The sequence below is a fragment of the Pinus tabuliformis genome, chromosome J (genome assembly GCF_031772625.1).
Source record: "Pinus tabuliformis cultivar Carrire ecotype Pingquan chromosome J, CPIR1, whole genome shotgun sequence".
NCBI lineage: Eukaryota > Viridiplantae > Streptophyta > Pinopsida > Pinales > Pinaceae > Pinus > Pinus tabuliformis.
The window spans coordinates 616,021,194-616,037,219 of record NC_142295.1 but is presented as its reverse complement, the minus strand read 5'-3'; the positions used below and the strand labels follow the sequence as shown (position 1 = coordinate 616,037,219).

Below are 16,026 nucleotides of genomic sequence, written 5' to 3'. Positions count from 1 at the left end.
GGGTAACTTGTGGTTGCAGCAAGAGTGAGCCAGATGGTTGTGGAAAGACAACAAAAGAAATTTTTAATGATCACTCAACATATCATTCAGTCCCGACATCAAATGGAGAGGTACAAGTAATATGTTTCTATACTCACCATAGAATACAAGTACACAGGTCCAATAATAATGATAGTATATGGTCAATGGACCTAGAAAGGTCTAAGATAAGTGCCCCAAATTTGGAAAATATTTTTGATCTTGTGGTTTTGTTACTCCAATTTTCACTTTCTTTCTGCATCTCCTCCAATTTATCAGCTTTCTTACTTTTTCTGTGATGGCAAGTGCAAATTAGCAGAGTTGCAGTTACTGTCAACTTGATTTAGCATATTCTATTATACTGTAGATATTTTAAATTAACACACTCTTTTATAAGCAGTATGCATCGCCTTTACAAAGAGACCGTTTTGCCCATCTTTAAGTGCCCATGAGTGCAGTTGATCATCATTACAAGTTTCTTTCAAGGGAGATTATTATGATCTGTAGAATTGTAATAGCAATCACAAGGAAATAATTAGTCTTGTTGTGTTTGAGCATGATTAGTTTATCTTCACAAGTTTTCTTTTTATAATGTTTATAAAACATGATGGTAACAAAGGTATTTCTGTGTGAAGGCATCTATGAATAGTGTATTTTGCATTATATACTTAATTTAGGTCATGTTACTGATCTGATTAGCATGGTTGCTAACTTCTTGGCAACCTGCTGGATGGGCCCACACGGGGCAGGGACCCACTGTCACCTTGGCCAGGCCCCTGCTCTTCAAATCTAACTACCTCATAAAAGGTTAAAAGGTCAAGGGATGATTCGCAATAGTAACCCCAACTAACTCCATGTAAGACTAGTGCCTTAAATGGGGCCAATGACTGGGGGAGTTAATGTGTGAGGCTGTTCTGCTGTTTTTGTGTATGATTTAGCAACATAAAATTAAATATTGAATGAAATGACACCTAATGGCAGAAAATATATCGTGTAACCAGTCAAATTCGATGTACAGAAAATATCCTAACTAAATAGTAAATATGATCTTACTTTTCACTTTGGACTGCTGGTTAATAAGTGACAGGATAGAATAGCTTGCTGTCCTATTATATCAGCCTGCAAAGACGAATGAAATGACAGGAGCAACAATCTATATGGTCCAATTTAGCCACACAGTGAGTGCTAAAGCACTCTTAGATGTTAGATCTAGGGGTGGGAAAAGGATAAAAGATAAGGCTTATGAGACCTCTCATCTGTTGAAAATACTGAGGAGCGGGGTGTGAATCAGTATTTCATAAATTTCAACAATTTAAAGATCACAGAGCTTTAACCAATCACCTCACATCAAAGATACGCAATTTATATTAACAATGTATTTATAATTTTGAAGGAAGCTCCAACTTCCGGTTTACCAACCACTACTGGAAGGAGCTGCAACCCCTGATTTACCAGCTCCTAATGGAAGAAGCCGACAACTTCCTGAAGGAAGCACCAGCTTCCTTCCCTAGCATTACCCTGCTACCCTTAAGATAAAAATCATAAGAAAACAATGTGGGCTCCTGTACTAGGGACAATGACCCACATACAATTGACTAATCACTTCACTGCTGTCTTTCAATCTAATCTTCTTTACTACTACAAAATAAAGCTCTAGCACATACCTCAGATTTCATATCAATTAGAGATGTTAGATCATACCATAGTAAACGACTAAATCTGATCTTGCTTGCAGAGATTCAACTTCAGGTCTGCCCCCTTTGATCTGTCTTTTCACTAAGATTTATTTAGCCTCACAACTGCTGCATCAAACAGTCTCTCTTTAACTTCCAACCAAACCTAAGCAATCTTCAAAACATTCCTCTTCCTCTTTTCTTCTGTGGCCAAAATAGGCCGAAATTCAGGCTCTCTACTCTATAGGCTAAAAGGGTTAGATTTGGTCAACAACAACAACCTAGACTTGATCTATAACCAGGATGTTTTCTCAAATATGTGGCAGAGAACTCAGTCTGGTCTGAGGTCCTCTTCTCCAATGATAAAAACAGCATCAAAAGCAACACAACCTCACAACAAATATCCTATGGCAGATAACCAAGAAATATTCACAAACTCGTTTTAGATTGGTGTCCCAAACTTGGCCTTCATCAGATACTTCGCTCTAGGGCTCGGCCTTGCTAATTTTTTTTGTATGTTCTATGCTTGCAACAATTACTTCAATGTCTTATTAGCCCAATAATAATTCCACTTCAGATTCCAATGGCAATCATAGTAAACTTTAGTGGCAATCAATTAGCAGTCACTTTAGATAACCATTGACAATAATTGTAGATAGGACATCATCAACAATGCATAAGAAGACAAGCCAAGACAATGAACAAAGAGATTTACGCTAATGCCAGGGAAAAACCCCACAAGGGGTGTAATGTCCCTCCCTAAATTATTTTGGCACAGGTTTAATTTCCCACAATTCTGGATAATTTTTCGTGACCTTGGAACCCAACCAATTTTGGCTTGAGGACTTAGGAGAGAAAGAAGGCCGAATTATTTTGTTAGTGGAATGTGGGGGCTACCCACATAGGAAAAAAAAACGCACTGGGCTAAGTGTGGAGTTCGAATAGCCTTAGAGGGGAAATCGAGAGGCAAGGAGGAGGGGCCCACATGGGGAGGAAGGCCCACGAAATTATAAATAGGAGGAGCTCATCTACTCAAAGGGCCTTTTGTCTATTGAACTCACTTTTGTTACTCGAGCTGCTTAGCAGGGTCACTTGCTGTATAGCACCGAGTTTTCCAAGTAAAGAACTCAACCTTTCTTCGGGGGAGTTGGAGTGCCACCCTAGGAAGGACAAATCATACCACCTTGGAGGAGAATTGGAAGGATTTCAGAGCTTATCTTTCAGTCTTTGGCTCAGCTAGTGCATGTTTCTGGAGGACGCAGGAAGGGAGCACACAAGGGTTGTTTTAGGGGTCTTCTGGGCAACATTTTTCGGGAGAATTTTGGCATTGGAGCTTCAATGTTGGATCAACATTTTGGAGGAGTTTTAGAGCAAGAGATTGTTGCTAGTGGGCAACATGATTTGCAGCTACTTGGGCCTGCGTAGAGTACTCTCTCTAGGCACATGTGGGAACTTTAGCGACAAGTTGAGGAGCTGGATATTGTCGGGAGAAATAAGGGAAAACTTGGAGTAGAGCATCTCAATCTTTGTGGGTGATTTTTGGCGCTTTTTCAGTGAGCTACAGGCAAGTCATATTTTCCAGCAGTTGGAGGAGGACATGGTATTTGGGGGCCGAATTTCGGGGATCAAAACCAGGCCAAACCATTTATGGGTTTTGGATGAGGAGCTTGAGGTTAATTTTACAGAAATTTCTGAGCACTAGAGGTGGGATTTCCAACAATTCCTTTCTAGCAGACACTGCAGATTTCTAGGCAGCGTAAAGCATCATTGGAGCAACTGTTGTTTAGCATTTGGGCTTGCTGTTTGATCATCTGGGCTTTGTCATGCTTTCCATTGAGGCAAGCCCAGGTGCACTCCTTCCACACTATTGTACTTGCTCCAATTGATTAATAAAATGGCTCAGCTAGTTCTTACTTCTTGAGTTTATACAGGTGTTTGTTGAATATTTCAAATTTCTAGTGTTGAGTTTGTTTTTGCTTTGCATATCACTGTTTTTCCTAGTTCGAAACATTACAGTGGTGTCAGAACCCAGATCTTGGCTCAATCGTGGGAGATTTTCCTATGAGTGAGGAGGACAGGCAAAATATCACCTACAGGAGACAAAGGTACCAGAGCCGAGAGAGGGAGTTAGAGATTACACCAGACATTGAGGAGCATGGGAAGGCAGTGGTAGTAGAGGATATGGTGGAACCTAGGAGTAAGGAGGATATGGCCTTTGACAGCCTCTTGAAGGCCCTCAGTGATTTAGCGAAGGGGCAGAAGGAGATGCTGGATGAGATCAAGTAGCAGAACTAGGACCAAAGCATCCATCGAGATTTTCTATTTGGGGAGACTTCTGGGTCCTCCCAACAAATTACCACCCTTCACCGGCTACTCACCCTCTAGCATCAGGTGGGCCAACTAGGACTACGCTGCCATCTTTCTTGCCATAAACACCTAGTGAGCAAGGTGGAAAAAACCCTACAATTTCAGAATTTGTCGAACCTCCAAAGAGAAGAAGAAGATGTGTGTGATGATGTGACATAAGGTGTATTTATATGTGTCTAAGGGGGTCGAATTTCCTTGCTCAGGCCGACTTGAACTTTTGTGCACTTGAGGGTTTTCCATCCAATTTTTTCTTTTCCTTGACCACATTAAATTCTTCCTAGGGCAAAGCGGGGTTTCTCTGGATGAGGAAGCTTGTCCAAAGGAGGGAATTGGTCCCTAAACTGCCAAAATTAACATTTTTTGGAGAGCCCCTAGCTTCTCTTGAAGCCTTGAGCCCTAATTGAGCCTCTCCTTGAATGGGCCTTGGAAATCATTTATACCTTGTCATTGGTCTCATCATTTTACGTGATTTCCCTCACATTGGGATTCCTTCCATTGGTGAAAGTCCGTAAAGAGTAGGGGACATTGATTGAGGTGGTAGTGGGCCTTTGTCCCATTATTGTCATTTGGTCCAGTAGTTGTCCCTTATGTACCCCTCTTAGGAGCCCTACTAGTTTTAAATTGGCAACTAGGGCCAAAATCCATGTGGGTCATCTTATTTATGGCAGTTGATAATTTTATTGGATCCCTCTCATCGAGAGGTGTAGGATTGATCTAAAGATCATCCGATTCCAATAAGTATTTATGAAGTTATGAATTTATTTATGTTATAAAATAAATTGTCAAGTCGGCCAGCAACTTGAGTAGGCTCAGAAGCCCAATAGACATGTCTATTCATCATCTACATTTTAGTATAAATAGAAAAGGATTTGAAGTCATTTTGCACACACTCTTAAGGTGATCTCCTCTCCACATCTTGGGTTTTTGGAGAAGGAGAGAACTAAAGAATACGCTGGTTTAGAAGGAGCCCTAACTACAGATGATGCCCTAATCCAACGCAGACTTATACTGATCATGAGGAGACCTTATACGCTGTTCTAGAAGTCACTTATACAAAGGGAAGAGAGACTCCTTACACGCAGTGACATTCATGAAGAGCCGCAGTCATAACGCATGGAAGAAGCCGCAGTCATAATAATGTCAAGGAGATCTGGCCGCAGTTAATAAGAGACCTGTAGCTGCCAAGGTGTGAAGGTTTACGCAGCCCTAAACTACAGCCACGTGAAGCCCTAAATGCTGTAGAGGAGAAGACTTTATACGCTGTCCATAATGGAGATACATATACGTAGTAATGGAAATATGTATACACAGCAATAGAGACATTTACACGCTATAATATAGATACTTAGCAGCAATAAGAGAAGATATTTACACGCTGTAATAAAGTCACCTTCTACGCAGTCATGGAGACAAGTCTTATACACAGGCAAAGGAGACGTACTAGGTGCAGTCATATTTAGTAGGATAAGGACATAACTATGATCTATGAATTGGGTCAATACATGAAGGCATAGCCGCAACAAAGGCATGAAACAACAGTCAAGCAAAGTCACAATCAAATGGAGTCACAGTCAAGGTCATGGAACCGTAGTAAGTTATATTACTGTCTTGCTATGACTCTATGATGAGATAAGGATTCGAAGAGGAAATCCTTGGCACATGTATCATCAATGTATTCCTGTGGCAAGAGGATCTATGAAATCCTACAACAACATTAAAATGAGATCATGGGCAGCATGATGATAAACGAGATCATGGGCAACATAATGATAAATGAGATCATGGGCAGCATGATGATAAACGAGATCATGGGCAGCATAATGATAAATGAGATCATGGGCAGCATCATGATGAATGAGATCATGAGCATGAGCAACATAATGATGCATGATGATATGAGCATGGGCAGCATGATGATGAATGAGATCATGAGCATGGGTAGCTTGATGATGAATAAGACCATGGAAGATGCAGCATGATGAGCAGCATGAAGATGAGAACAACTAGTCATCAAGGTTCAACAGATGTGACAGTATAGCAAGGTGTCACATGGTAATGTGCAACAAATGAATGAGAGGCCGCACTATGATAGGTGAAAGAGTCACCTTAGAGAATTAGTTGAAGCAATATGTCTTCAACTGATCTGTGCAGATATCAAAACCAAAGTGTTGACTTCTATTGTAAATGTACTATCTCTCTCACTTTCTCTGGTGAACTTTGAAGAACATAAAAGAAGAATTGATCAAGGGTTTCCCCACATTGTGGGGTTTGTCCCTGGCTGGCACCACATCTTGTGTCCTCTTGTCTTGGCTTGTCTTCTGAGATTTATATTTATGTTCTCTCTGCAGTTTACTTTAATGCTGATGTGATTGCTAATTGTGAAAATTTAAATAAATTGCTCTAGCATGGAACATACCTAAACTTAACATTGTGTGGCAACATGCTCTTCTTAGACGTGTTTGGTGTTTTAGCCGACAACCCTCATTTGTGTCACACTTTTGGCTGCATCTTCATCAATAAAGCCTCCCATGCGTAGGCCAAAGTATATTGAGCAACCATAATTGTTAAATGGATCCAACACTTCCAACAATAGGTTGGTGATATCCCGTAAAAGGCCAATGTCAAGTACAAACAATGACATGACCAACATTAGGTTCCACGCACAAGTTTCACGCTACAGTGGATCTAATCATGGACACCAAGACAAAGGATACCCACTAATGGAACATACAACTCTATCAAGTTGTCAAAGTAGGGCAACATCTTCACCAATGCAAGTGGATCACCATGAGCGAAATTTAGTAGAAGTTTCCCCATCTGATGCGGGAACTTGACAGAATGGAGACCTTTACTTCCGAAGGGGGAATGACTAATGAATGTCGGTGAATTACTGCGATCAATAATTGTTTTTTATTGTTGGTGGTTTACAAGCCCATGTTTTCGGTAAATCATTGGATCCATCCATGGTATTTGAAATGTGGAAGAAAACAAAATAAAAATCTAATCGTACAATTAGCTTTTACTATATACAACCATTCGTTAGTTTTTACCATAGTGATTTATGGTATTCACCCATGGTTTTTTGTAACCCATGGTATTTACCCATGGTATTTGAAATATAATGAAAGTGCATGACTTTAGGTGAAAAGGCAGCCCATAAATAATATAAATACGGATTTTCACCATTGTAAAAGCCATGAAGTTTCTCATGATGTAGTCTTATGACACTTTTACCATTTAATAAAAATAATTAAGCTCTTTTCATATTATTTTTTCTCTACATTATTTCTTTTATGCACTTGTGATGTTTTCTATTGTCAATATTTATTCTCATTCCTCAGACAGCCCAGATCAAGTGTTATGTGTTTCTTTAACTGTTCTTCAGATTATCATTGTTTCATCTGTCCTCGATACTTTGTGTAACAGAGGGAGACAACACATTCATGATTGCTACTTTTTATTCTAACTGATGTAATTCTATCCTTTTTTCAAAGATAATTCTCTCTTTGTTTATTGTTAAAGTTTTAAATAATTGGAATACTCCCATAGTAATTGTGCAAGTATGAAGAGAGACGACTTTTTCTTTTTTTCTTTTCTAATTTTATTTATTATTTATTTTAATTTCTTACCACAAGTCATTTGTAAGAAGAACTTGTATGTGCAACAAAAAGGTTCCCGTAGTTCCATCCATCAATCAATGATGTTAAGCAAGTCGCACAGAGAGCGCCAGTCTACATGTTCATGGAGATTATTTAGCTTGTTACAAAAGTAGTTCATCATGTCTTTGTTTCTTGTTGCTCATCTAAACCTGTGGGATGCTGATAAGATTTGTCTTCTGGCTGTACTGTGGGTAGGAGAGAGCAAAGCTAGCCCAAACAACTAATTCCTCCAGGGAAAATTTTGGGGGCTAAATTTCATCCATGGGCTAATCTTCCATATTTTTTTTTTATTATCTAAAAAACGATTTACAATTTCCATTTATTTGCCCAAATTTTATAGCCTAAATGTATTTTACTCTAGAAACCACCAAATTTTTCTAGAAATTATAAATTCCTTAGAAATTTTAATATTGTTACCAAAATATTGCTAATAATTTTATGGTTGGAATTTTTAGAATTAGTAAAATTCGCCAAGGTTTCTACACTTTAAGATAAGTATGGAGCTTTAAAATTTTCCGTAAATTTGTTATTCTTAACACATTGCTTGAGCTAATGCTCATTTGTGTTAGTTTTAGTGTGTTACTGTAAATGGCTCTGCAAATTATGGGCTGTAGGAAATGATGTTAAAGTTCCTTGTTTGTTGCTTTTTTGTTTCGTGGTTGAGTGGGTTTGCATTTGCTTTGTAGTCCTTGATATTTATCTTCAACAGCTCTTTGTTTGTAATAAATACTGGTTGCAGATTGAAAATAATTTACTCTGATAGGTTATGCTGTGTTGTTTGTTTCACAGATAAATTGCATGGGATTTGATTGGAAGGATCCTGCATTTCAACTTCATGTCTCTCCTGCTGATGTTGATAAGGTATTGATACATTTTGCTACACTGGGAAGCTGTATAGTAAGCCCTTCTGTCAATTGAATTTTTAAAATATGTCCATAAACTTAAACGATCAAAACAGTGACTGTAAGCATCAAATTTATTTGGAAGGTTGGGTTATGGATATTTCATTTTACAATTTTCAAAATTCGATGCCTTCTTATAGAAATTCTAGTGGAGAATGTCCTGGAAGAGGGCTAGCTTCTTAGAGAAGCATGAAATAGAATAGAAAGTGTGTTGAGGAGACGCACATTAATTTCATCATGTACTGATCATGCGAATAGTTTGGAACCCTCAACAAATTCTGAAACCTTTTGCTTCATATACCATCAATGCGATATCAAGGAGACGATCTTGAATGAACTTACAACTGTTTATACAGTAGACTGCAACATGCAGTTCTATCTATGAGTAGAGCTTGCTCTGCGGACATTTTAAGGCTTCAGCATGGATTGCACATCACACAAATGTCTTGGGAAGAACACCAAAAACCATTTCCAGCTCGTTGGTTGAAGTGGTGGTTTTGAAAGCACATTTCAATTCTATTCAGTAACTGAAAATATCATATATCAAACCTAATTCAGTGCAATGATTGCTAGCATAGTCATAGTGGATTCAACCCTAGGATTACACATTACCTGAATTTATCAACAACTTCTCATGCAGGTTTGCTTTCAAATTTCAACCCAGAGAATCAACCATAAAAAATGATATATTTTCGGTTAGAATGTACCATGTGACATTGAATGGTGGGATCTGCTTTAGGATAATGGTGATGCTTTGAATCCTCTATCAAGTGATGATACCTTTTGTTGTTGATTAGGAGGAAAAACTTGGAATGAACTTCAGAGTGCACACTATGAATATGTTGTAGTGGATTGGAAAATACATTATATACTTATCATCTTTACTAAAGTCTGTCATGTAGATTCGAAGCTTCCCCAATGTCCCAAGGATGTTAAATCACTATTTTATCTAATTGTATTAAGCTGCTGAAATCTTATCCTCTTGTTTAATATAAGGTGTTTGCATGTTGCTCACAATCACTTATTTCAAATTGTTTAATAAGCCCCTCATCATGGTTACATACGAAAAAATGTTAAAAAACCTTGACTTGATGTTCATTTAGATAAACTTTGTACAAATATGCCTCAAAGAAAATGTAAGCTGTGTTTGAAATTTGTACAATACATTCTTAATGGTTAGAATGCTACCTGTTTGGGGGAGTGACATAATATTGGAAGGTATATATTCATCCTAACACCTATGTGCTGCTGACATCTAGTAAGGTCTGTGTTACTTTCACATGTTTTGAAATAGTCGTTTAATTTGATCACTTTTGCAGACTTGGCTCAGAGGTTTAGTACTTATATCTTGATGTTCAACATTGGAGAGTGATAATAAATGGTCATGCATAAAATGATGCCTCTTTTTAATTCTTTTTTACTTTATTATTGTGGATTATTTCAAGCCTTGTGTCTGCGTTGCTTTTATTTTGTGACATACAAATGTTGAACTTAAGTGGCTAAAGCTTTGACTTTTTAGCTTTTATCATTAAAAAAGAAAATTGTCTGCTTATTTCAGGTCCGGTGCATTATAAGAAATATAGTTCGAGATTGGGCTCCGGAGGTAAATTTTTCTTTGAGATTTTCCTTTCCTTTTCAGTCTGTGAGTAAGGTTTTTAGGAAATAGTATCATTGGACCTGTAGTGCTGTATATTAATATTTATTTGAGTCAACTGTAAAAATTACAGGCTCACAAAATTATCAAGATCTGTAGACAGTTTTATTGTTCTTAATTCTTTCAGGGAGAGGCAGAACGTAATCAGTGCTACAAACCAATTCTTGAAGAACTTCAACGGCAATTTAGTAATCATTCGAGGGAAAGGTATGGTATTTCATACTTAGGAAATTCAAAACATATATGTCTGTTAATCGAAAATTTAAAGCACATATATCTGTTAATCCTTCAAGAGGTATCTTTGGAATTGTTGCAGTGTCTATTTTTTTAAATTGCTAGTATCTCCTAAATATCTGGAATCCAGATTCCAGTAAAAGAATAGTTAGAATGGGCACTGAATTATTTGTATACTTCGTAATAACCTAAATTATATATTATTTGCATCAATAATTAGTCCTGTAGGGTTGTAAAAATTCACAACCCTAGCTGATTGCTGTCTTTATGATCTTTAACTTACTGCAGAAATTAATTTCAGATCATAGCATGAAATCACACAATAGCTGAAGCATAAAATAATTTCACACATGTACACGTAATTTCTCCTTCGAAAATCAGTTTTTAATTCCTTAATCAAAGCTTACAAGGAAACTTTCACAAAATAACAGCTACATGGCTATCAAAATCACCTCAAATTGAGCTGTACAACCTTCACAGAAAAGAAAGACAATGAATATACAGCCTGCACAGCCTTCTGTATGGCTGCTGTATGTCCGCTATATGGATCTATACGATTGTACAAATCTGTTGTATGGCTCTCTTTTCAACATACTGAAAACTTGCATGTCGATCCTCTTTGTGCTGTGTGCTGCTTCTCTCCTCTGGTCGCTCAACCTGCCCAACTGTAAACAATACCTCTCCATCTTGTCTTATTTATGCTTTTTTGACACCCTAATCTACAAAACTGTAATCTTATTTTAAGATGTATTGTTGAGATTGACTTAGTCTAAGTCACTAATGCATTAAATGAACTTTATTAGACTCACCTAAAAAGCATAAGGTATTTCTCTTTATCCTTGGTGAATTAGAAAATAGAATTAGTGACCACTTTTTTGAAGTGGTAACTGATCGAAATTGTTAAAATTGGCAACTAGAGCCAAACTCCACATGGGTCATCTTATTTATGACAGCTGATATTTTTCTTGGATTCCTCTCTCCGATAGGTGTAGGATTGATCTAAAGATCATCCGATTCTGACATGTACAAATGAAGATATGAATTTATTTATAATATATATTATGGACAAATTGTCAAGGTCGGCCAGCAAGCAAAACAGGCACTCAAACCCCAATTCATCCTCAACGTTGCCTTTAAAAAGGAGACCTCAAGTCATTTTACCATCATCTCATCTCACATCTCTCTCTCTCCTCTTGTGATTGGGTACGCATCTCTGGGCAATCTTCTCTCTCACACGTGCGAAGGAAAGGAGGACAGATTTCTGTTGACTGCATTGACCAAGCTGCAGGGAGGCTGTTTGATTGCGTTGACTTGATGCGTTGACCTATTTTCTCTTCGGTTTGGGTGAGGTATCTCTGTCCTAGCAGGGCGCAGATCTGGGCATAAAAACCGAGGCAAGGTCGGCCAGCAAGCAAAACAGGCACTCAAACCCCCAATTCATCCTCAACGTTGCCTTTAAAAAGGAGACCTCAAGTCATTTTAACATCATCTCATCTCACATCTCTCTCTCTCTCCTCTTGTGATAGGGTACGCATTTCTAGGCAATCTTTCCTCTCACATGTGCTAAGGAAAGGAGGACAGATTTTTGTTGACTGCATTGACCGAGCTGCAGGGAGGCTGTTTGATTGCGTTGACTTGATGTGTTGACCTATTTTGACTTCGGTTTGGGTGAGGTATCTCTGTCCTAGCAGGGCGCAGATCTGGGCATAAAAACCGAGGCAATTTGACCTCTCCTTTGACCAATGTTCATTGTACTAGGGCTGGCCGTAGGGTTGACTTTCTTTGACCAGCTTTGACTGGACTTTTTCGGACTGATTAGACTTGCTGTTGGAGGCCGAAGTTGACTGGGTTTGACTGAGCTGAATTAAGGAAGAATTCTGCCTTGTTGACGAGCGTTGACTTTTCTGGTTAGGGCTCTTTTGCTGCTGTCATAAATTATCAGATTTGTAAATTTTACTATCTCTCTCTGCTGAACTATTGAAGAATATATAAAGAATTGATCAAGGGTTTCCCCACATTGAGGTTTGTCCCTGGCTAGTGCCACATCTTGTGTCCTTTTGTCTTTGATTGCCTTCTACTGTTTATGTTTATGTTCTATTTGCATTTTACTATCATGTTGATGTGATTGCTAATTTGAATATTGATACTGGGCTAATAAAGATATTGAAGTAAAATTGCTCTAAAGCATAGAACACACCATTATTGCCTAAAATTAACATGGTATCAGAATTGAGGTGAAGACAAAGCCCAAGCAAGAGTGAAAGAGAAATTGCCAAAGACAATTGGACAAGGACAAAAGGCTCAATGGGTTCCTCATCCCACTTTCCGGCTGAAGACAAGCCCCGTGAAAAATATGACTATCATGGATGGAAGATGTCTCTTGATTTGACCTTGGAAAAACAAGAAGTGTTGGATTATGTGAAGGGTAAAATCCCTGAGCCTCCTTCAAATGCACTGACTGTTGCGAAGACCAAGTACAATAGGGCTGAAGTCAAAGCAAAGAAGATTATTAGGGATTTGCCATTGACAAGCATCTGGTGGCCTACATCTCCGAATTGAAGACCTCCAAGGAGATCTACGATAGGTTGGTTGGCATGTTCAAGGTTAGTAATGCTAATCAAATTCTATTTCTCAAGAATAAGTTGAAGGATATTCAATCCTACTTTATAAGGCTCACTGAGATCGAGAATGATCTACTTTCGATTAGAGAGGTCATTCTTGATAGGGAACTTACTATTACCACCCTTGGAGGACTCCCACCTGAGTGGTATGTATTAGAACCACCGTCCTCAATAATGATTGAATTCCAGGGTTTAAAGCATTGATGTCGAGATGCATTCAAGAAGAAACAAGAATGGTGGAGCAAGAAATGCTTTCTAATAGAAGCAACTCCACTGCATTCTCTGCTCATGCCAAAAGGAGAAATAATGCAGGGTTTAAAGGTCATTTCCATGGAAAACTTGGATCTAAGGGAGGAAGGAAGGGCAGGTGCTTTGTTTACAATAAGTTTGGCCACTATACAAGGGAGTATCCAAATAGAAGGGACACATCACATGATGATGATCATAATCATTCTAGGGGCAACATCAACAACAACGATCAAAGGAATGGTAGGTCCAATGGCAAGGGAAAAAAGAATGCGGGACATCAAGGAAATGGTCAACCCTCCAAGAAAGCAAGGAACTCCAGGTATGACTTAATTTATTTTATAATTAATAATAATAGTTTAAAATAATTTTTTTAACTTATTTAATATTTAGGATTTTTTTAATCCTTACAATATGAAATGTATCATAAATTACTTTTATGTCAATAAGTATTTAGAAATCATGTAAATCATATGGATACCCTAATTATATTTAACATTATACTTATGGATGTTTATTATATAAAATATTAACATCTAGATTTTAATTTATTTTATTATTTATTAATTTTAATTTTAATCTATTTAAAAGTAATTATTTTAAATTGTGTTAAATATATTTTTATTAACTTTACCTACATTAAACCCCTACGACAGAGATAATTCTCCATGGCTCATAACAATGATAGCAGAAAGTCGGAGGGGTTGCCATTTGGCCCCCTAGCTACCCTTTTCATTTTGATAGGACATGGAAATTAATGTTCAGGTGAAGCGAGATTTATCTCCATACAAGTGGGTGTACACCCTAGATCACCTTCTCATTATGGATCAGAATTATGACCTTCCAAGGACACTCATGTGCATCACTAAGGGCATCACTTTGCTTCAGCGTTGGCGCCTTTATAAAGAATTCATTCTTCAAGGGGTTTCTCTCACCTTGGAAAATTCTTTGGGAATGACAAGAGTATGTTACGATGTCATTGGTAGTTTTAATCTTCATCTTCTCTCAATTCAGCCCTGTATTGGGAGTCCAATGGGTCTCACAAACATGGAGCTTAGGTGCAGTAATGCAACTTCACAGGATTCCTCCACAATCGAGTCCAAATTCTTGAACCGGTTAGTGTATTGATCACAGAGAAGAGACTCAACGAGAGCAAGCTTCGCGTCTAAAGCCCCTGCAGCAAATTGAAGAAAATGCTCAACGAGAACAAGCTTCACGTCTGAAGCCCTTGCAGCAAATTGGTATCGGAGCTAGTAATGTACGCTTCATTACAGTTAATACTCAAAATCTATAAGTCTCTAAAATGGATAATTCTAGAAGATCATTCTCTTTCAGAGAGCTTGAATCCGAAGAACAAGCTGAAGAAAACCCATTAAGATATATGTTTTCTCCATCATCTAAAAGGGTTATAAATTCTGCAGAACTTGAATATTTTGAAAGTCAGCCTGCACCTAAGTGGTGTTTGCCTAGTATCTCCTCGCCAGAAGTATATGCTAACTTATATATGTTCCATCTTAAAGATGTAACTAGAATATCTATCAAAGAAAGTATTAGTCAAATACAAGAGAATTCAAATTCTGTACAAACACTTTCTCTTCTTGACACTAAGAAACTTCAGGCTGAAGCCAAAAGACTGGGAACCAAATATTTGCATCTGGGGTGCATAAGGGTAGGGATCAATCCCTTAGTCCATAAAGGACTGAATACTTTTGTTCTTATCACAGTCAGAGATCTGACACATAAGAAGTACTCAGATTCATTGATAGGAGGAATGGTTGCTCCATTATCAAATGGACCAGTATACTTTGATTGCTATCCCAACTTTTTTATATATACATTTGATGAGCACATCAAGGATATTTTACAACTACAGGTTCAAACAACATGGTTTTATATGAAGAAAAAGAGAAATAATATTGCCATTCAAACTCGTGGTTATTTTAGACACACAAATACCCTCTGTCCTTTAGTTTTCCATGCTCCCAGCAAGGAATCCAAATCTAGTGTGGTTGATCTAACAGATACCCAGAATCAAAAGACAGAACATCAGATTATTAAACGGGAGGACCTAAGTTGCCCAGAACATTGGGCTGTTGATAACCCAAAACCTCCAACATTGCAAAAGATTACTTTTGCTGATATACAAGAAGGACCATCCTTTGATGTAGTATCCTTTCTTAGAAGATCTACAATAGATTGCAGAAGAATCGATTTAGCTTGCAAAGCATCATCCATGTATATTGATCCACAAGTAGTAGATATTGCCAGTTCTTTTACACCATCTGTAAATTGCCCTCATATAGATCTATTTGAATATGTTGAGATTGTAAATTTTTCATCCCTGCAAGTCATTTGCCCAAGTTGCAAACAAAAGATAAATCTCAGTAGCTTTATTGATTCTGTCATACATCAGAACCACCATCCAAGGAAAGGAGTATTTCCTCCTACAACTTCTGTCACTTCGTGTCCAAATCCTAAGTGTTCTGAGATAACTTTCCCTCGTGATATTGATCATGTATTAATGATTCATGAGCTTCCATATTTGGAAAATGAAGACCCTTGCCTCAAAGACATGTTTAGAAAAATGCGTCCTACTGGTATGCCTCGCTATGGTCTTGGATATTTGGAACAACTTGATGAAATAATCCCTCA

General features: G+C 37.8%; 1 protein-coding gene across 1 annotated transcript in view; it reads left to right on the top strand.

The window, feature by feature from the left end:
• LOC149228458 (uncharacterized) overlaps positions 1–16,026 on the top strand; it is a 412,049-nt gene that overhangs the window by 133,862 nt on the left and 262,161 nt on the right. Inside the window, exons 7-10 of the mRNA XM_089380786.1 lie at positions 2–110; positions 8,507–8,578; positions 10,178–10,222; positions 10,401–10,480. Coding sequence (XP_089236912.1) covers positions 2–110; positions 8,507–8,578; positions 10,178–10,222; positions 10,401–10,480 — 306 coding nt within the window. The remainder of the gene's footprint in view (position 1; positions 111–8,506; positions 8,579–10,177; positions 10,223–10,400; positions 10,481–16,026) is intronic.